The sequence below is a fragment of the Diabrotica virgifera genome, chromosome 4 (assembly GCF_917563875.1).
Source record: "Diabrotica virgifera virgifera chromosome 4, PGI_DIABVI_V3a".
Lineage (NCBI taxonomy): Eukaryota > Metazoa > Arthropoda > Insecta > Coleoptera > Chrysomelidae > Diabrotica > Diabrotica virgifera.
This window is the reverse complement of record NC_065446.1, coordinates 104923841-104945807: the sequence shown is the minus strand read 5'-3', so window position 1 is coordinate 104945807 and position 21967 is coordinate 104923841. Positions and strand designations below refer to the sequence as shown.

The window sequence follows — 21967 nt, the reverse complement described above, 5'->3', positions numbered from 1 at the left end:
TTTAAAAATAAAAATCGACCTGTTTCGGGATTTTTCTCTAAAATCGTCCATTTTAGAGAAAATGAATTTATTCCATAATTTAGCCCCTCTCTGTATATCAGGAGACCGGCGACAATCTAACCAATAGTTTAGCAATAATTAAAATGTTAATTAAAAAATTTCGGTCGAAATAATAACCAGAAAGATTATGATACACCAGAATAACTATGATTTTCATATAAAAAAGCACTATACCTATTCAACGTACCTTACAGGATTGAAATTGGACCATTTGAGCGGTCTCAGGAATGTTATAAAGAAACAATTTTTTGGCTTATAAACAAATAGAACCCCTCAGAAAATATTAGATTAAATTAAATTAAGTTAACGCTGTTGAAAAGAGCACGGCTTCTGTGTCCTTTTCGAAGAAAAACAAATTGAATTGCGAGGAGTGATTCCAGGTATAACCGGTCAAATTTGACCGGCATTTGCGACAGAGTTATAAACAACAGGATTTTAATCTTTGAACCATTAGATACCTTTTAATTCCGGTCCTCTTTGTACATACAAATTTTCATATCTTCAATTTTAGTTGAAAATTAAAGATTTTGTTTGGAAAACCCGAATTTTCCGAAGAAAATTTCCGTCGAAGGAAATTGGAATAAATTATCAATGTGCAGAATTACTGTCAATTTTTATGTGAGTGTTTTGGTTTAAAGTTAAAATCTTCTGAGTTACAGAGCAATAATTGAAAAAAGATTTCGGAGCGCTAATTTGTTTATAAACCAAATAGCACACTTTCTGCGGACTTTGCATAGCTGTATTACTAATATATGAAATCTTAAGATTTGTTCCAGCATGTCCAGCAATAAAATAGCTGGTACATAATTTTCCTTGTTTTATACTAGTTTTTAAAGATTATTACCTTAAATCTTTCATTGTGTTGATAAATTCACGTTGCGGAAATTCTCAATTGTTATATTTCTAATTTAATACTATACTATCTAATTCCTCCAAAACCAGCAAATTTCATAAAACCCAACCATATTAATATCTTTTGCTTTAGTTTTCCTTGCAAGAAACAAACAAAACACATCTCCTAAACTAAACCTAACCTCGCTTTCGGCCATTCATATTCATTAATGTCCGTGTCACAATAATTTCGACTCGAAATTATAAATAATATCAACCACTTTTTTGGAATTGCTATTAATTTCGATAGTCGCTATTTTGTGACGTCATTTCGTTAGTTCAACTAAAATCCACAAAGCTCGCACAGTCGCATTTCAACGTCGCCATATTGATTGCGACTTGTTTTGAGTCGATTAGAATCAGGGCCCAGATCGCCATGGAATTTGCATTGTTGAGCATAATCTTCAAAACTTATAACATGAAATTTCGATTTTAGGTTTCGGCAACAAATATGATTCATTTGAAGTATGCCAAAGAAATACTGAATTTAAACTTTTACGTTACAAACGATCTAAAAATCTTTTACGGACTGAAATAGTTATTTATGAAACAGTTCGTGAAGTATGCTTTTTGCGAACGCACGCGATTTTTAGAGCACGAGCGACAACGGAGCGAATGCCATAAATCGCGTAAGTTCGCAAAAAGTACTTCACGCACAGTTTCATACAATGTTTTATCTACGATAAACAAATAACAAAACTGTAACTCTTCGTCACTGGAATTCATTTCTATTCTACAATTTTTAGAACTTTGACATTTAAAAATTCTAACTACTTTCAAACCACAAAACTGTCAAAAGTTTTGTTGTAATTCATTGCTCATATTGTCATCACCATGACAACGCGAAAGTTAAAAACAGTGCGAAAAAGTAAATCCCATTTAAAATACATTGTTACTTCACGCACACTTTAAATCCTTCACGCACTGCTATCTATAATGACAGTTTTCACAAACTAAAAACTTATACATAATGTGACATAGAGTAGATAAATAAAATATATGCAACAGATCAATGACTTCTATACCGTTGTAGTTTATTTGCGTGGATAAACAATCTGAAATCCCCAATGGAATATCAAACAGTTTATGTAATTATGGATTAAGCGCCATATCCAGTCAAACACAATATGCCAGGTTTTTTAGTACACTCGTTTTAATCTTATATCTATAATCTGGGATTAAATAACATTAGTCGTTCAAACACAATTTATTTCCAGTACACACTTTAATCTTCCTTTGTTTGGTTACGAGTCATGTCATCGCAGAATAATGCGTTTGATGGCAGATGATCCTGCTACCACCTTGTCTTTGTTTTAAAACGTTTTAATGGCTAATGCCACAATTACTTGTTTTGTTTTTACTGAAGGAATATAAGAAAGAATATAACAACGCTAGGATCAGTTCAAACGCCATGATTGAGGATATTTTATACACTTATCTGTAACACATTCTGTTTAAAACTACTGAGATCTGAATGACTTCAGACTGTTACTTTTTTTGAAGTTATACTTCTTTAGGCGTGATTGGAAAGAATCTTGAGTGGAATTTTTATAAAAAAAGACAATATGAAGTACGCCCACACCGACAGCATGAAGTTAGTTGCTAATTTTTTTAGTTTAAGATGAATAAGAGTTTAACTAAAATAACTAATTTTTTAATTTTTGTATTAAAATTACACTGCGCTCCAAAATTAACGCATAATTTTAAAAATCCTGGTAAATCAAATAATTTTATTTTTTCGATGTTTGTGATAATATATTATTGTTACTTACGGTATATAGTAAAATTTATCAAAAGAACGGTAAAAGACATTGATGTTTTTATCATTTTTTGCAAAATAATTAAAAACATGCTAGTTGTGCTTCATTTTTATTCGAATTTAGTTGGGTTGGAATACGTTGTGCTGTGTTTAAAATCGTTTTTCAAGTTTATTCAATGTTTTTTCCTTTTTTTTTCCTGAAATTAACCACCAGCAGCAAGAAAATCTAAATTTGTCACAAAGTGACTATTAGAATCGTCACTCTTCGCGAAGAAGGATACAGTCAAGTTAAACTCGCTGAACGTTTTAACGTCACTTAGTCAACCATTTCAAGAGTGTTAACACGTTATTCTGTTATGGGAAGTAACTTGAGAAGACCCGGTCAAGGCCGTAGAAGGGTTACAACTCCTAATCAAGACCGGTTTTTGACACTTCGTACACTGAGACAAAGGTTTGTTACCAGTACTTCTCTACAGAATGAATTTTTAGATCGTTATAACTTGAAAATCAGCCAAAATACAATAAAAAGAAGACTTGCCGATAACGACCTACACCCTGAAAGAGCACTCACTAGCCCATTATTGACCAGAGACCATAGAAGGCAAAGATTGCATTTTGCTCGTGAACATGTTGTTTGGAATAATGACGATTGGGGAAGAATATTAGCCAGGGAGGTAGTGTCAAATTTGACCGGAGCATTTTAGCATGGCTGGTTTCTTTTTATTTAGGTAGGTGTTCCAAAGCTTATTAACAAATGATGTGTCAGCTGGCCCAAAACCGTGGATTTTAGACAAGAAAAGGTAAAATATGAAAGTTGATGGACCAACGCTACAACTTAAATGTCAAATATTTATATACGTTACTCAGAACATTTGATAGACTTGCTTTCTTGGCTCCTACCTTTCACTCAGGAGATCCGGGTTCAAATCCTGGCGCGGAAAATCGTTTTTGTTTTTTAAATTGACATTTTATTTTGAAAAATAGTTTTTTTTATAATTCCACGGCATGTCCACGTGGCCAGCTAACATTTTTTGCAACGTACATGATGCAGCTGACGCTTTTTTATTACAATCTAAAATTCATAAATTATTGATTCATACTTTTTAATCTTTGCCACACTAGTCAAAGAATATTTTTTTATTATTAACTAGCTGACCCGGCAAACTTCGTACCGCCTTAAAACTAAATAATGTTTGAAAGTTTAATACCTAAAAATTACCAGAAAGCCAAAAAATACTAAAAAATATTGCGTACCTATACTTATTTCTACCAAATGCATAGTTTACGATTCTATAAGGGACATATGTACAGACAAACATTCATTTTTATGTATTATAGAGAGTAGGGAAATATTTAGATTGCTATTAAAAAATGGGGGTTGGTGAGAGAAAAGTGAAAATTTAGGGTTGTATCTTTCGGTTCTACAACATATAAAATTAAGAAAAAACAGTTTTTCCAAAAAAATAACAAATAATGTCTCCCTTTCCACTTAGATTGTTGGTCTTATCAACTCAGGAACCTTCAGAGGTTCATGTACAACAAATTTGCTTATTAAGATCAATCATAATATCATGACCAAAAATGCATAGTTTGCGATTCTATAAAAGACAAACAGATTTTTTTTATATTGTCTCGTATAAATAATAAAAATGTGGTATTATAAAAATAATTATTTTTCAAAAGAAAATGTCAATTTAAAAAACAAAAAGAATTTTCCGCGCCAGGATTTGAACCTGGATCTCCTGAGTGAAAGGTAGGAGCCAAGTAAGGAAGGCTATCAAATGTTCTGAATAACGTGTATAAATATTTGACATTTAAGTTGTAGCGTTTGTCCATCAGCTTTCATATTTTACCTTTTCTTGTCTAAAATCCCCGGTTTTGGGCCAGCTGAAACATCATTTGTTAATAAGCTTTGGAACACCTACCTAAATAAGAAGAAACCAGCCATGCTAAAATGCTCCGGTCAAATTTGACACTACCTCCCGGGCTATATTGTTCACCGATGAATCCAGGACTTCCTTTTTTCTGATGACAGGCGGAACATAGTGTACAGCAGGGGTCACCAATTAGAGGATTAAATTCAGAATATAGTGTTTTGCAATTTTCAAAATGTTTGGCCATGAAATTGTGTACTATGTTTGGCTCAACTTATATGTGCGAAGCTGCTTTTTCAAGTGCGCTTTATTAAAAATCGGTACAGATCTCAGCTAATAGATGAATCTCAACTCCCTAATGAAAATCAGTTGCACTAAACTCATTCTAGACTGCAGACAGGTTGTACATTTTTTTAAATAGGAAACATATTTTTTCAAATAAATTCAAAATTATCTTTTTTCCCCAAAAAAATGTATGACTTTTTTGGGTGATTTTAAACAAAAAATGGTCTCTTCTCATTTTTCTCAAAAGTTATTAGTTTCCGAGTATCGAGTTATACGCTCTGAGCTTCGCTGGTGTCGCTCCTGGTGGATTACTAATTCAACTTTCACCGGTAATTTTTAAATTTATTATTTAATTGTTATCGCTTAATATTTACAACGCAAAAAATTAATTAAATTGTAATCGATTTTTTTAAGCTTTTGCTAATCATTTTGACGTTCTATAGGGCTTTTCATTCACAGTCATTTGTTTCGAGCTTCTGTCATGTGTCACATAATTTTAATATATCTACGTCATACGTTATTGCTATATACCAATGATACAAACCAAAGACGTATGGCGTAGTTATATTAATATTATGTGACACATGACAGAAGCTCGAAACAAATGACAATCGATGAAAAGCCCTATTGATAAAATATGAATTTCTTACTTCGGATACTTTCAAAATTATCGTGTAGATGGCGCAGATTAATTTATAATTACATATTACGGAACATTAAAAAAACTTAAATTCAGCATTTAAAACGTAAGTATATTTAAGGTAAAAATATATACCACAGCTTTGACACACTAATATTTTTTATAATTAATGTTTTTAATTTTAATTTTAAATTAATCACTTTGACATTTATGTCAAATTTCCGGTAAACGTTTACAGACTTGCCACTACTGGCGCTCGCGAATTTGTAAATATCCCCTCTACGTACGAGCTCACAGCGTATAGGCTTAAAATGTGAAAAATGCGAAAATACGAAACTCATGTGTAAATTATTAGTGTTCCAAAGATTCTAACGAGTAATCGCGGCTTATTTCAATATACACCGTTGTTTTTAATTGTTAATCGTCGGGCGTCGTGACTTTATGATGCGTCTCTGTCGCATGTATGCATATTATACGTACGTGAGATTTATTAAAATTTTATATGTTACGAACATAGTTTTTTTAAATAATTTATTTATTTAATCAATTAATAAAATTATTGCCAATGTGCTGATAAAATACGCCAATCATATAACGCGATACGCACCACATAGTGCGACGCGACGCCACCCGTGGCGGATTAAGGGACGAGAGGACGCGCATAATTAATAAAAATAAAAAACAACGGTTTAAATTAAAATATGACCCGATTACTCATCAGAATCTTGAAATTGAATGTTTAAACTTCAATTTAGGCCCTTGACAACATCAAAAATAATAATTTACACATAAGTTTTCAAGCTTTGAAAATCCTTATTTTCGCATTTTTCAGATTTTAAATCGCAAAAGATCTTTTTTTGTTTAAGATGGCCCAAAAATGCTATTTTCGGGAGCAAAAAACGTGATGTTTTCAATTTGTCAAAAAAAGTGTTGAACAATTTCTGTCTAGAAGTTTCGCCCGGCACTTTTCTGATTTGTTATTATTATCATGGTATGATATTTTTTAACAAGAATCCGCAAAGAAACCGAAACAGAACAACCTGACATAGGTAGCATTAAGTCCGGACCCCGGAAGTGTCATAGGTTTTCGAAACGGACCGTCAGGGAACATAATTGGTGACCCCTGGTGTACAGAATGCCTGAGGAACGCTACGCACAGTCATTGATTAAAAACACCAGTGTGTGTTTATAATCAATGGCACAGTGTAACACCGTAGGAACTGTACAGTATAGGGTGGCGCTCGGTAATGGTGTGGAGTGGGATTAATTTGGAGGCTCGTACGGAGTTAGTTAGAACAGATCGCGGGTGGCTTACAGCTTACATCACACAGGCACAGTATAAAGAGGGACAGTAGAACCACTCTCCGAAAAATTGGAAGTAAAATATGTAGTCGCGCATGGCGACCGCGCAATGTTAGCAGTCGCTTTTGCCCCACTCTCGCATTGCTATTCGCATAGAAACGTACGTCTTTTAACAGGGAAAACCCGCATTCACCACTGGTGAATTACCAATTGCGTACTGCCGGTATTACTTCCTGAGATCAAAGCGCCGACAGAAGGTGATTTTACTGTGGAACCTCTATATACTGTGACACAGGTATATTACAGACATTTTAGAAGTACATGTTGTGGCATTTGCACCATTTATTGGGGAAAATTGCATGCTTATGCAAGATAATGCCAGGGAACATATGGCAAGAATTGTGCAGCAATATCGTCAGGAGGTTGGGATTCCTACCATGGATTGGCCTAAGTAAGAGTCTGACCTCAACCCAATAGAACATATTTGGGCATCGTAGGGAGATAACTACGATAACTATTTAATGCACAAAATACATTAGATCAACTGTTTTTGCGATTAGTTGAAACTTGGGATCAAATTTATCAAGAAGAAAAAATAAGAACGGTAATTCTCAGTATGAGAGATCGTTGTAAATCAGTAATAAATGACAGAAGAGCCAATACTCGGTACTAGTTTAATTTTCTTGATCTTGAAAAATTTCAAATCCGTCATTTATTTATAATGTTAGTTTGTTTAGATTATAGGTCTGGATCCCGCATATGAAAAAAAAGTTGATCAATAGCAAGCTGAAAATTTGTTAATAGCTTAAGGGTGTCTAGTCGGATAAACTTTGATATATGGGAACACTGTAACAGGGGCAGTTTTAATTGTGGAACAGGTTAGAAATTTGGAACGGTCAGACCACGAAAACGACACATTTATTTTGTCCGACAGAACAGACTTAAACTCTCCGAACAGAGATTAAACTCTCATGCAAAAATCAGACTGCTATTTATCACCTGTCATAATTCCTGTCATTTGACATATTCTACATGTTCGACTCGTTAAAACGCCCATTTGGTGATAAATAGCAGTCTGATTTTTGCATGAGAGTTTAATATCTGTTCGGAGAGTTTAAGTCTGTTCTGTCGGACAAAATACATGTGCCGTTTTCGTGGTCTGACCGTTCCAAATTTTTAACCTGTTCCACAATTAAAACTTCCCCTGTTCCAGTGTTCCCATATATCAAAGTTTGTCCGACTAGACACCCTTAAGCTATTAACAAATTTTCAGCTTGCTATTAATCAACTTTTTTTTCATACGCGGGATCCAGACCTATTAGATGTTTGTTTGGATATTTAGATTTATGATGTTAGATTGTTAAATTCAATACGTTTTTTTGTAAAAAAGAAATATGTTGTAAAAGCAACCTTAAAGCACAAAAGAACAAACATTTTTTTTTTTTTTTTTCATTACGACTGAAATTAAAATTTTAAAATTATGCGTTAATTTTGGCGCGCAGTGTAGTTTAATGTTTAAATAAAATACAAATAAACTGTTGAAAATATATTTATTTCGTTAAAATCATATAATAGGAGTATAACTTCTAACGTGCGTACAAAGTACACACACATTCATTTTTTTGGTGGCCGAAACAGTTTTTTGTATTTTTTTTCTTATATATCGTTCGTTCAGGTTGTAGTTTCTGGCCGTTGTCATCTAGTTTGACTCTATCGAAGGCTTTATTCTAGTCCATGATGCAGACATAAGAGTTTTTGTTAATATCTAAATACCTTTGGATATGAACATTAAAACCGAATAGTACTTCTCTTGTGTCCACACTGTATCTGAAGTTGGGTGTAATTCTAATTTGTAGGTATAACACTTTTTCCACCTACCTCTACCGAAAGTATACTTTTCCGGACCTGATTGTAGGGAGCAAAGTTGTACTTTTCCTCCCTAGGGAGGAAAAGTAAAAGTGACGTCATGGTATTTCATTCATGAAATATAACTTATTGACGCCCTGTACAATATCTATTTTCTATTACGTAAGTATCTATACATTTTAACGTTTATTTAAAAACACTCTGTATTTTGCAGAATGGTAAAAAACAGTAAATTGTTATTCTGATTTAACAATGTTTACATTAATAATTTGACTTATATTTGACAGTTGGCAGTTATATTGTACTTACTTCTAAGTTTTAGTTTTAATAAATTTTGTTGGTTAGTTACATAAATAAATTAAGTAAAAATGAAAAATGGCTTGTTATTAATTTAAGGAAGGTGGAAAAACCATATGTATAACATGGGAGTAAAGTGCCTTTTCCTCCCTTGAATGATTACTGCCCTCCGCTACGCGTCGGGCAGTAAACTTCATTCTCGGGAGGAAAAGTAGCACTTTCCTCCCTTGTTATACAAATAGCTATTACCGTGTGTGATATAGAACTATTCCGCTATCTCAACGTTATAATTACTTATAATCATTTTATAACCACTTAGAACTTCGACAACTAACAAATAATAAACAATTTTTAAACCAAAAACTGCATAAGCCCAGAAATTAGTCTTTCTCTCATAGAATTTCATGAGAGAATCGACGGTTGCTAGGCAACGTGACGTCACTAAAATAGAATTCTATTTTGCGTGCTCCCACTGTTGTAGCGACATTAAGTTATACATAATAAATTTGTGGAAGTATTGAAAACAAATGTTTTTCAGCGTTTTATTGTTAGATAAAATGAATTTCCATTAGGTAACGGTCGAATCCATCAATAATCATTTTCATGTTATAATTTCATATATTCCTAATAATATAATTATAATTGTTGCGCCACTGTTTTTATGTAAAACACTAATTTATTTGTTATGTGGATTTTATCACCGAACCGGTGTGATTTAATGACTGTTTTATTGGATCTTGGTAAACTGAAAAAGGAAACGCGAATGATTCATTCTAAAAATATTCTTCTTTGTTTCAGAAACAAGTAGATCCTGTAAATAGTGACGAAGTTGAGGTAGATATAGACGAACTACTAGATATGGACAGTGACGACGAGCGACGGAGGCATTTACAGGTAATATTTCAAAATAAATAAACTCAAAATGAGAATATATCTCTGAACAAACTGAAATATAAGACGGCTTTGATTTAGTTTTGCAACGAAATGAAAATGTTTATTCATTTTTATTTCTATTACTTTACTCCTATCTGAGTATAAGGGTCCATTTTTCATTGGAATTTTTCCTCGCGGGACAGGTTAGTTGTGAATTGCAAATTGTAGAATTCCCTCATCTTCTTTTTGCTCCAGCATCCGTTTGGCTTGCACTTTTAGAAGCCACGAAGGTGTAACCCGAAAAATGGTCCCAATAAGGTTTTTAATTATTTAATATTATTTTATATGTTATTAGATTGAAAGCTTTGACTTGTTTCTAGCAGATATCGCTAAGACACCCATGTCATTTCGTTAGTTGCAGTTCGAGGCTAGTAGGCCTGAATTATTTTAGTTTGTTCAGAGATAGCTACATAGGCATTCTCTAATGATAAACTAACATGTTTTAAAACCGGTCAGAGTGCTTATAGCGCTCTCTAAGCGAATTGAAATAAAAGACGGCTTTGGTTTCGTTTTGCAACGAAATGAAAATGTTCATTAATTTTTATGAGAATAAATGTATTTATGGATATACAGAGTGGACTAAAAGTCTAAAAATGACTGATTATCTCTTAAATGGATGGTTCGAATTGTACAAAAACCGGGACACGCCTATTCTACAATTAGTCTAGGCGCCAGAGGGGTCACCGTGTCCTTTTTAATTCTGATGGACAAACTCAACGGTTTCTTATGGATTTTTGGCTGCTGATTACGAATTTCGAGGGTGGATTTCGATCCGAGTGGTCAAAACATTGTTATAAACAATTTAATTGTTTATAAGGCTCTGGCTCATAAACTAAAAGAGATACAAAAAATGTTTCAAATAAAATTTGTTCCTTAATAAAAAACGAAGAAAAAAACGTTTACTAAACTCAAATCCAATAATTAGAACTCAAGATATTGTAAAATTAGCGCACAATGCAAATTTCAAATTGCAAAATAAAATAAGTCTTTTTCGAAGCTTTATCGATCGTAACTCGGCTTCTACGCATGCAAATAAGCACTAGAAGGTCTCATTTTAAAGCTTAATTAATAGGTTTCCAAACATAGTTAAACATAAAATTATTTTGTCTTCATTTGTTTTAAAGTTATACCCGTTTGAATTTATAATTTTCTTAAAAAAATTGTACATTAATTTGTTTATAAGGATTTCAAGCAAAGAGCCATAAAGATTTATATTTTAATTAACAATAATGATACAAGAACTCAAAAGGAACAATTTAAGCTTATGAAAATGTTAGTAAGTTTATTTTTGGCCAAGATATCCATATTCATACATCGCGCGCTATTAGCTGCAAGATCGGCTCACAGTCAAGTAATATTGCGGTAAAGGCACCGATCGACTGCTATCGTGTTATATTATTTTGCTCAGGAGGCCTTGCCTATTCTTAATAAATAATATCAGCTGACTTTTTAGATATATTTCTGATATATTAGTTTTTAATGTTTTTATTTCTCATTTAGTACAAAAAATAGAAGACAAAGTAAATAGAATGAAAGGTTATACGAGGTACAGTATGATGATTTAATATAAGAATTATATAAAATTGTATTAGGATCTTCAAAAATGAAAAATGAAGATAACGTATATATACATAGAAATTATAATTTGCATGGAGAAGATAGCACGTGAACCTTTACACTGTGAGCATGAGCCGATCTAGCTCCTCACAGCGCGCCATTAAAATATCGATATCTTGGCCAAAAATAAACTTACGAATATTTTCATAAGCTCAAATTGTTCCTTTTGAATTCTTCTATCATTATTGTTAAATAAATTATAAAGGTTTATGGCTCAAATTTGCTTGAAACCCTTATAAACAAATTAATGACCAATTTTTTAAAGAAAATTATAATTTCAAAAGGGTTTAACTTTAAAACAAATGAAGACAAAGTAATTTAGCAAACTTTGTTTGAAAGCCTATTAATAAAGCTTTAAAATAAGACCTTCTAAGGCTCATTTGCATGCGTAAAAGCCGAGTTACGATCGATAAAGCTTCGAAAAATACTTATTTTGCAATTTCCAATTTGCATTGTGCACTAATATTCGAGTATCTTGAGTTCTAATTATTGGATTTGAGTTTAGTAAACGATCTTTTCTTCGTTTTTTATTAGGGAACAAATTTTATTTGAAACATTGTTTTGTATCTCTTTTAGTTTATGAGCCAGAAATCCACCCTCGAAGTTCGTAATCAGCAGCCAAAAATCTATAAGAAACCGTTGAGTTTGTCCATCAGAATTGAAAAGGACACGGTGACATCTATTTGGCGCCTAGACTAAATATGAAAATTAGAAATTTGATGTAACGCTGCCAGATCTTTCTGATATTATTAATCACTTTGATTTTTAAATACAACACCCTCTGCCCTCTATATTGTACCTTCATTGAATGAAATCTCTACTTCAATATCGGTTCAACCGTAAACAACACTTTCGATTTTATGTAGTTACAAATATCTTAAATAGATAAAACAAAAGCTTAGAAACGCCTAATTGTCTCAATAAATTTTTTGATTCAAACTAATCACAACTAAATTTGAACATAATAACTAAAATTTTACTACATTGCTAAAATAACGTACACCCAATTTAAGTGTTCAAAAGGTTAATTTGACAGTATCCTTAACGATGGTAGAATACTTATATAGTAGACTCGCGATTATCCGAGTCTCGGTTATCCGAGCCCCTCGGTTAACCGAGGCAAAAGTCATAACTGGTGAGTTACAACTTTCAACCTTAGCGCAACACCGCCGCCTCAAAAACAGGAATGAAGCTTACGCAAAAATCAATCAAATATTTTTTTAAACAGTTACATTAATAATGTGAATGTTTTTATCTTTTATAGAGAGTCAAAGTTATTAGTTTTGTGACTAAAATATCCACAGTTATGGTTATTTACGTGTTTTTCTATCAACATAACCAATCTCAGTGTTAACCGAGTTTTTCCATATCCGAGGTAGTCACGGTCCCAGATATCTCGGATAATCGCAAGTCTACTGTACTACATTTCTCCATGTGTCTAGAGAAATTAATATTGATTCATGAATAATTCTTTGCCTTACCTTAGTAACACTTGCTGGTTTGGTTTTATAAATTCTGCTTTTCAAATATCCCCAATAAAAATAATCTTTAGGACTCAAATCAGATGAACGAGAAGGCTATACAATAATACCTAATCTACCAATCCATCGTTCAGAAAATTTCTAATCTAAATAACGCCAAACATTTACTCCAAAATGAGCTATAGCTCCGTCTTGCTGAAACCATGTCTCATTAAAATTGGCTTCAAACTTGTTTTTTGGGGTAGGTACAATGTCATTTCTAATAACATTTGATAGTTATCGCTTAAATTTGCTTATACAGGGTGTTTCATTGGGAAACGGAAATGCTTTAATTGTGAATAGAGGTCACCGAGGCGGTTCTAGGTATACTACATTTTTTACCCTACCGACTTTTATAACCGACTTACAGGGTGTTTTATCGATTTTGCCAATTTCTTTCCTAAGCCATAACTTTAGAACCACCCTGTATATTTTTTTGATATTTGGTACACATGTGTCTCATCCAAAACCCAAACGACCGACATACTAATCACAAGAAAAATCCAGGTCCGGAATAACAAAAAATTATAAAGTAATTGTGACCTTAAAACAACACCCTGTATATTAAAATTCTGAAAATCTGTTTGCATATTTGAAAAGAGCACAAAAAACTAAGTCTAACCGTTTGCTTCAATTTTTCGGCCAGATAATTTTATGACTTTAATTTTGAAATTATATTGAATTTTTTAAGAACTCCGACATTAAAAAGCAGGTATTATTAACTTTTAATTATAAATTATTAAAGCTATTGAATAAATACTTATTTTAAAATTAGTCAATACTTATGTACCACATTGGAACGACCCAATTATTAATCACAAGAAAAATCCAGGTCCGGATTAACAAAAAAACATAAAGTAATTGTAACCTTGAAAGAACACCCTGTATATTGACATTTTGAAAATTTGTTTACACATTTGAAAACTCCACAAAAATCTGAGTTTATCGGTTTGCTTTAATTTTTTGTGGAGGAAATTTAATTACTTTAATTTTGAAATTAAATATATTGAAAGAACGCTGATATTAAAAAGCATATTTTTAAACCACTTTTAAAAATAAATTATTAAAGTTATTAAATAAATACCCATTTTAAAAATAATCAATACTTATTTACGACATTCGAACGACCCACTTATAAATCACAACAATAATCCAGGTCCGGATTAACAACACAATATCAAGTAATTGTAACCTTGAAGCAAATATTGAAATTTTCAAAATCCGTTTGAACATAGGTATGAAAAGAGCACAAAAAACTAAGTTTAATCGTTCGATTAAATTTTTTGGCCAGATAATTTAATAAATTTAATTTTGAAATTATGTGGAAATTTTTAAGAACTCTGGGAACTCATAATAAAAATTTCGATATAATTTCAAAGGTAATGTCATTAAATTGTGTGCGCAAAAAATTCAAGCAGGACATTAAGCTTAGTTTTTCTTCAGGTGTGCAAACGTATTTTAAAAACTTCAATATACAGGGTGTTTTTTCAAGGTCAGAATTACTTTGTATTTTGTTGTTAATACGGACCTGGATTTTTCTTGTGATTAGTAAGTGAGTCCTTCTAACGCAGTAAATAATAACTGATTATTTTTAAAATTAGTATTTATTTGTTCACTTGAATGATTTATTATTAAAAGTGCTTTAAAAACCTGCTTATTAATTTCAGGGTTCTTAAAAATTTGAATATATTTAATTACAAAATTAAAGTTAATAAATTTTTGCACAAAAATCAAAGTAAACCGATAAACTCGGATTTTTGTGGTCTTTTCAAATGTGCAAACAAATTTTAAAACTGTCAATATACAGGGTGTTGTCTCAAGGTCAAAATTACTCTGTTTTTTTGTTAATCCGGACCTGGATTTTTCTTGTGATTAATATGTGGTAAATAAGTGTTGATTCATTTTAAATTGAGTATTTATTCAATAACTTTAATAATTTATCATTAAAAGTTAATAAAACCTGCTTTGTAATGTTGAGTTCTTAAAAAATTCAATATAATTTCAAAATTAAAATCAAAAAATTGTCTGGCCGAAAAATCGAAGCACGCCATTAGACTTAGTTTTTTGTGCTCTTTTCAAATATGCAAACAGATTTTCAAAATTTCAATATACAGGGTATTGTTTTAAGGTCAAAATTACTTTATAATTTTTTGTTAATCCGGACCTGGATTTTTCTTGTGATTAGTATGTCGGTCGTTTGGGTTTTGAATGAGACATATGTGCACCAAATATTAAAAAAATATACAGGGTGGTTCTAAAGTTATGGCTTAGGAAAGAAATGAGCAAAATCGATAAAACACCCTGTAACTCGGATATAAAAGTCGGTAGGACAAAAAATTTAGTATACTTAGAACGGCCTCGGTGACCTCTATTCACCATTAAAGTATTTCCGTTTCCCAATGAAACATCCTGAATAAAAAACGGCCCAATAAGTGAGTACCCACTCTTCCAGGGCGGATCTGTTTTGAGGTGGATGTGATCGGTAGGTGGCTAACGGATTTTTGCAGATAAAGTTAGGTGATAACTTCAGTAATAATAATTGATTTATGCTACCTCTCAAATATGCCCGGAACATTAATAAAAAAAAAATTAAGAATTTCGAAAAACATCATTTTTTTCTACTTTCTTTGCTTATAACTTTAAAACGATTCCTTTTGGAGCAAAGTCGTACAGAAATAAAATAAGGAGGAACATTAATAAAAAAAAATTAAAAATTAAAAATTTCGAAAAACATCGATTTTTTCTACTTTCTTTGCTTATAACTTTAAAACGATTCCTTTTGGAGCAAAGTCGTACAGAAATAAAATAAGGATAATTAAATTTTCTATGATATACGACTGATTAAAAATGTCTTAATTTATTACCAAATAAATAGCAACTGCAAACTGTTTGAGAAAGTATTGCTGAAAAAATGGGCAACTTTACTAATATATAGATCTTTTTCTATCGCCATAGCCCCTCATCATTAAATCAGTGATTCGCTCTTTTTCATTGAAAACCATCTTTATTGTAGAGATTTTAAAAACACATAAAACTGTCACCTTTAGTTGTTAAAATAGTTATTTATGTACCAAGTCAGTAAAGTGACTCTTTATCGAACGAGTCTGATATTACGAGAACAGCGAGCGAGGCGAGTAACAGACGAGTTCGATAAAGAGTCTTTACTGACGTGGTGCATACAAAATTTTATCGCCAACATAATTTGATTGGAAATCAACTTGGAATTTGAATTCCGATGATTCGCACCTTAAAGTTGACTACGTAAGAGTTTGGACTTTGTAATTATACAGGGTGGTTCATCTTATTCGCCTCGGTGTCTGTACGGAAAACCAGTTGATATTTTAAAAAAATTTCTTCACAGAAATATACAGGGCCTTTAGTACTACAATCTAAAAATAATGTGAATTATACAGGATGCTCCAAAAAGGAGTGGTATATCAAAGTTATATTTTTTCTTATGGAATGCCCTATATCTGATGACGTTACTGAATTGACCTTAAAAAATAAGCTATACTTTCATAATGGTTCCCTATACCTAAATACAGGGTGTTTTGATTTATTTCGATTTTTATGAAAATGTAAGGTTTTAGAAAAAAATAAATATCTACGAATCTAAGAATCAGTAACAAATTCTTTCTATCTTAATAAAAGACTATTTGGCATATTTAAACAGATGCTTACTGCAACAAAATTTCTTACAGGGTGGTTAAAATATGAGATTGTTCTATTAACAAATTCAAGCTGTAATAACTTACTTATTTTAAATAGAACACCCTGTATCTTACTAGTCTATCGCATAGAAAATTTTCTTAGCTTTCAATTTATATTAGGGTTTCCTATACCTATCTTTTACAGGGTGGTCAAAATATTAGATTGTTCTATTAACAAATTCAAGCTGTAATAACTTGCTTATTTTAAATGGAACACCCTGTATCTTACTAATCTATCGCGTAGAAAATTTACTTTGCTTTCAATTCTTATTAGGGTTTCCTACACCTATCTCCCTTCATTTTTTAAATATTTAAAGATTTCCTAATTTGTAAGCTTTAAAAATTAGAATTTAGTACCTATGTCGTGGTTACGTACACTTCGCGTCAAAAAAAACTGGTACAACCCTTATGACCGAAACTCGTGTTTTTCAAGTTGTGTAAGTTGATCTTGTCACAAGTGTCATTCTAATTTCTAGGGCAACGTTGCCAGTTCAACGAAAATATTATATCAAACTAGGTAAAAGCAGGGCTGTGCGAGAGACCGCATTTTTTAATATACTAAAAACTTGCTAAAAATTAAAACAATTGTAATTTTCCGTCATCTCATAAGTATTCATACATTAATTCGTGCTTTATTATAATTTATGAAAATATTTCAATTCAAAAATAATGATAGATAATAAATCTTGACATGACTTTAAATTATTATGTTTAATGTCAAATCGAGAGGTGTGATTGGTTTCTCGTAAATTTTAGTACAAAACTGCATTAAGTTGTGTAGAATAAATAATACACACTGAAAAAATTCAAAATTTAGTTTGAAATTAATACAAAATGAATAACTTTTACAGTGAACAAGTGTGGAATTTAAATATATTTATTACAATTCGAAATATACATTTTAAACGTTATTTTTTTGTATTTAGATTTATTGTGCAATTCCGTTATCTGTAATGGCAACAACGAAGTGATTCACGAACAATAATTGTCACTCTGAACACAGGTTTACATTGGGGAAAAAAGTGTACCAGTTTTATGTGACGCGAAGTGTACAACACATCACCAACACCGGCAATATACTTAAATATCTTAGTCAAGATACTTTCGTTAATAAAATTCATATTTTTATCATTTAATCACACAGAGTGTTCTTATTTTAAATGACATAATCGATATTATATTCTTTATAATGGAAGATATTTAAAATCACTTCAATTCCATGTAAACATTCTCAATACACATGCTATTCTGTAAATGTAAATTTCCATATTATTCTGTAAATACCCATTTTTACATATTTTTGTACAATAGGCTCGTTTTCGTCATAGTAGCCATTGCATTTAATTGTTTGTAATTGCGATTCAAAGATTCAAACAAAAAGTGGTGTTCTAAAATTTACTTAATAACCGTTGGTTTAAGATATGGAAAATACTTATACGGAATGAAATATAATTTAAATATCTTCCAGAATACGGCATCTAATACAGGGTATGCAGTTTAATATAAACATGTTATTCAATGTCACATGTAGGCCAAAATCAACTAAAATAATACAACACTCTGTGTAATTACATGATAACAATGAAAATTTTATTAATGACAGTATCATGTCTAAATATATTGCCGGTGTTGGTGATGTGTTGTACAATTGTACATAATATGTAACCACGACATATTTACTTCATTCTAATTTTTAAAGCTTGCAAATTAGGAAATCTTTAAATATTTAACAAATGAAGGGAGATAGGTATAGGAAACCCTAAGAAGAATTAAAAGCTAAATAAATTTTCTACGCGATAGGCTAGTAAGATACAGGGTGTTCTATTTAAAATAAGTAAGTTATTACAGCTTGAATTTGTTAATAGAAGATAGGTATAGGAAACTCTAATACAAATTGAAAGCTAAGTATATTTTCTACGCGATAGACTAGTAAGATACAGGGTGTTCCATTTAAATTAAGTAAGTTATTACAGCTTGAATTTGTTAATAGAACAATCTCATATTTTGACCACCCTGTAAGAAACTTTGTTGCAATAAGCATCTGCTTAAGTATACTATATAGTCAATTATTAAGATCCAAGAAAGAATTTGTTACTGATTCTTAGATTCGTAGATATTTATTTTTTTCTAAAACCTTACATTTTTATAAAAATCGAAATAAATCAAAACACCCTGTATTTAGGTATAGGGAACCCTTATGAAAGTATAGCTTATTTTTAAGGTCAATTAAATAACGTCATCATATACAGCGTGTCTACTTGAGTTGGAAACATATGGGAAACTTTTTTATTATTAATTTTACGAAAAAAAGTTATTCTTTATAAAAAGTTCTGCATGCCCCAAAACCTAAGATTCAATTATCAGATATCAAATTTTCTCAATATTATACGAGGTATGTCAAAAAATATGAATTTCGGCTAAGGGTAAAGTACCTTTATTTCTCTCAATATCGAAAATTCTTATGATAAAAAGTTGTTTGGAATTAAAAACTAAGATGAAATATGCAATTACATGCTTCTTATTGAAAAAAAATTTTTTTCTCAAATTTATGGATACCCAACATCGTTTTTAATTATTACAAATATCATAACTCGTTTATTATTCATTTTACGAAAAAAAGTTATTCTTCATAAAAAACTTTGCATGGTCTAAAATCTAAGACACAACCATGATATATCAGCTTTTATTAATTTTATACGAGGTGTGTCAAAAAATATGAAATTCGCTCAATATTATAGCACCTTTATATTTCACAGTATTTCAATTAGAAGGATGTAATTGCATATTGACACATAGTTTTTAATTCTAAACAAGTTTTTTAATAACCGTTTTCAATATTGTGAGAAATAAAGGTACTTTACTCTTGAGTGAAATTCATATTTTTTGACATAACTCGTATAAAATTAATAAAATGTCATATCTGTTGGTTGAATCTTCGGTCTTAGGACATACAGAGATTTTTATAAAGAATACCTTTTTTTCATAAAAGTAATAATAAAAGAGTTATCGTATGTGTAATGAATAAAAACGAAGTTAGTATCAATAAATTTGAGAAAAATTTGGAAAATATTTTTTTCCAATTACATAGAAGCATGTAATTACATATTTGAGCTTGGTTTTTATTTCCAAACAACTTTTCATAATAAGAATTTTCGATATTGAGAGAAATAAAGGTACTTTACCCTTAGCCGAAATTCATATTTTTTGACATACCTCGTATAATATTGAGAAAATTTGATATCTGATAATTGAATCATAGGTTTTGGGGCATGCAGAACTTTTTATAAAGAATAACTTTTTTTCGTAAAATTAATAATAAAAAAGTTTCCCATATGTTTCCAACTCAAGTAGACACGCTGTATAGGGCATTCCATAAGAAAACATATGACTTTGGTATACCACTCTTTTTTGGAGCACCCTGTATAGTTCACATTATTTTTAGATTGTAGTATTAATGGCCCTGTATATTACTGTAAAGAAATTTTTTAAAAATATCAAGTGGTTTTCCGTACAGACACCGAGGCGAATAAGATGAACCACCCTGTATAAAAATAATATAAAATTTATAAAAAAAAATGAATAAAAATCTGTCGTTTATTTAACTTCTTTAAAATCTCATTATAACACTACACAATTTTTTTAATTTGATTATCTTCATAATTTCATAAAATTAATCATCTTTAATTTTAATAATCCCTGAATTAAAAACTGGAGAATGAAGTACTGAAAGGTTGACAGCTTGAATAATGCCAAAATATATTTTATAAATCTACAATTTCACTTTCTCTATAATAATTTGATATTGGTTTTAACACTCACTTACAATTTACAATTTAAGAACTTTTTAAATTTTAGACGTCATAATAATTCCATGACAGTGATGACAGATAACTTTTGCAAGATGGCCGCTTTCGATTTTTAATCGATAGTTATCAATATTGAATAATTACTAAATCGGTAAAGTTTTAATTTATTTTATATGAATATATTTATAAAATACTACAGAATTTCACTTTTTGACATAAACTTAATTCATAATAAGGCAAATTGTGTAAAATATTGTTAATAATTAAGGTAAATAAATTTTAAGTTCACTCAAATACTCGCCATTCGATTACTGTCATCGACCACTTACATTCAATCTGGGTTAATTTGATTAATCGCGGCAGATAAAGTAAAATTCTTCTTTCAGTACAATAAAGTGTTACTTTACTGCCGCAAATGAGTTCAATAATGAATGACTTTAGTGACGGTTGGCGATAAAAATTATTTTACAAAACTTTTCAATAAACTTTTCAATAACTATTGTTAGTTTTATGAGTTAATGTCAAAATCGCAGCAGTTTATATTATATGTATTTACTGATTTGCTTCAACACTATTTGGCACTTTTAATCGATTTTTGCTCAAAACTTTCATACATGATATCTATTCATGACAGACACAGAAGTACAAAATTAAAAACCACCCTTTTTATACAGATCCAACCTCATAAAAGTTAAGCTTGATGTAGAAAACCTGCTGATTCGAAAATCCACTACTTTTGTTTTCTGTTCTATTTGAAAAGGGTGAAACAAGTGGAAGCGGGAGGATTTTAAGTACACACATCTCCAGTTCTGGTATATGAAAGCCATTCGTAAACATATCAAAACCCTTCAGGGCACCCCTATACTGCATAGTTCACCAGTAAATGCGATCGTAAAGGGACTTTTTCAATTTTACTTGGAAACATGTGCAGGGGTGGATTCCCATAAAGAGGATACCTAAAGTATGAGTAGGATGATCTTGTTTTTGCAAAAGCAAAATAGTACACACAGTGACGACGTTTGAGTTGGAATAAATTCATTTTCTCGATATTGGGCGATTTTGAAGACAAATCCCGAAACGGGTCGATTTTTATTTTTAAATTATAATTTTTTGGAATATGTATATATCATACTAGTGACGCCATCCATCTGTGCGTGATGACGTAATCGATGTTTTTTTTAAATGAGAATAAGGGTCGTGTGCTTGTGATAGGTCATTCGAAAGGTTATTAAGGCTATTCACTAATATAAACATTAATAGAATTAGTTGTACAGGGTGCCCAAAAAAAAGTGTTTGAATTAAATTAATTGAGACAAAAAGAAGAATGTGTGTAATTTATTTAATGCAAAATACATTTTACTGCTGTCAGAAAACAGAAAAAAATGTTTATTTGAAAAATACACATTG

At 31.0% G+C, this 21967-nt stretch overlaps 1 protein-coding gene across 7 annotated transcripts in view; it reads left to right on the top strand.

The window, feature by feature from the left end:
- Positions 1–21967, top strand: part of LOC114328122 (protein phosphatase 1 regulatory subunit 14B) — a 337565-nt gene that overhangs the window by 290869 nt on the left and 24729 nt on the right. For all 7 annotated transcript variants that reach the window (XM_028276898.2, XM_028276897.2, XM_028276899.2 and 4 more), the window contains one exon: positions 9773–9868. In XM_028276898.2, the coding sequence (XP_028132699.2) occupies positions 9773–9868 (96 nt within the window). The remainder of the gene's footprint in view (positions 1–9772; positions 9869–21967) is intronic.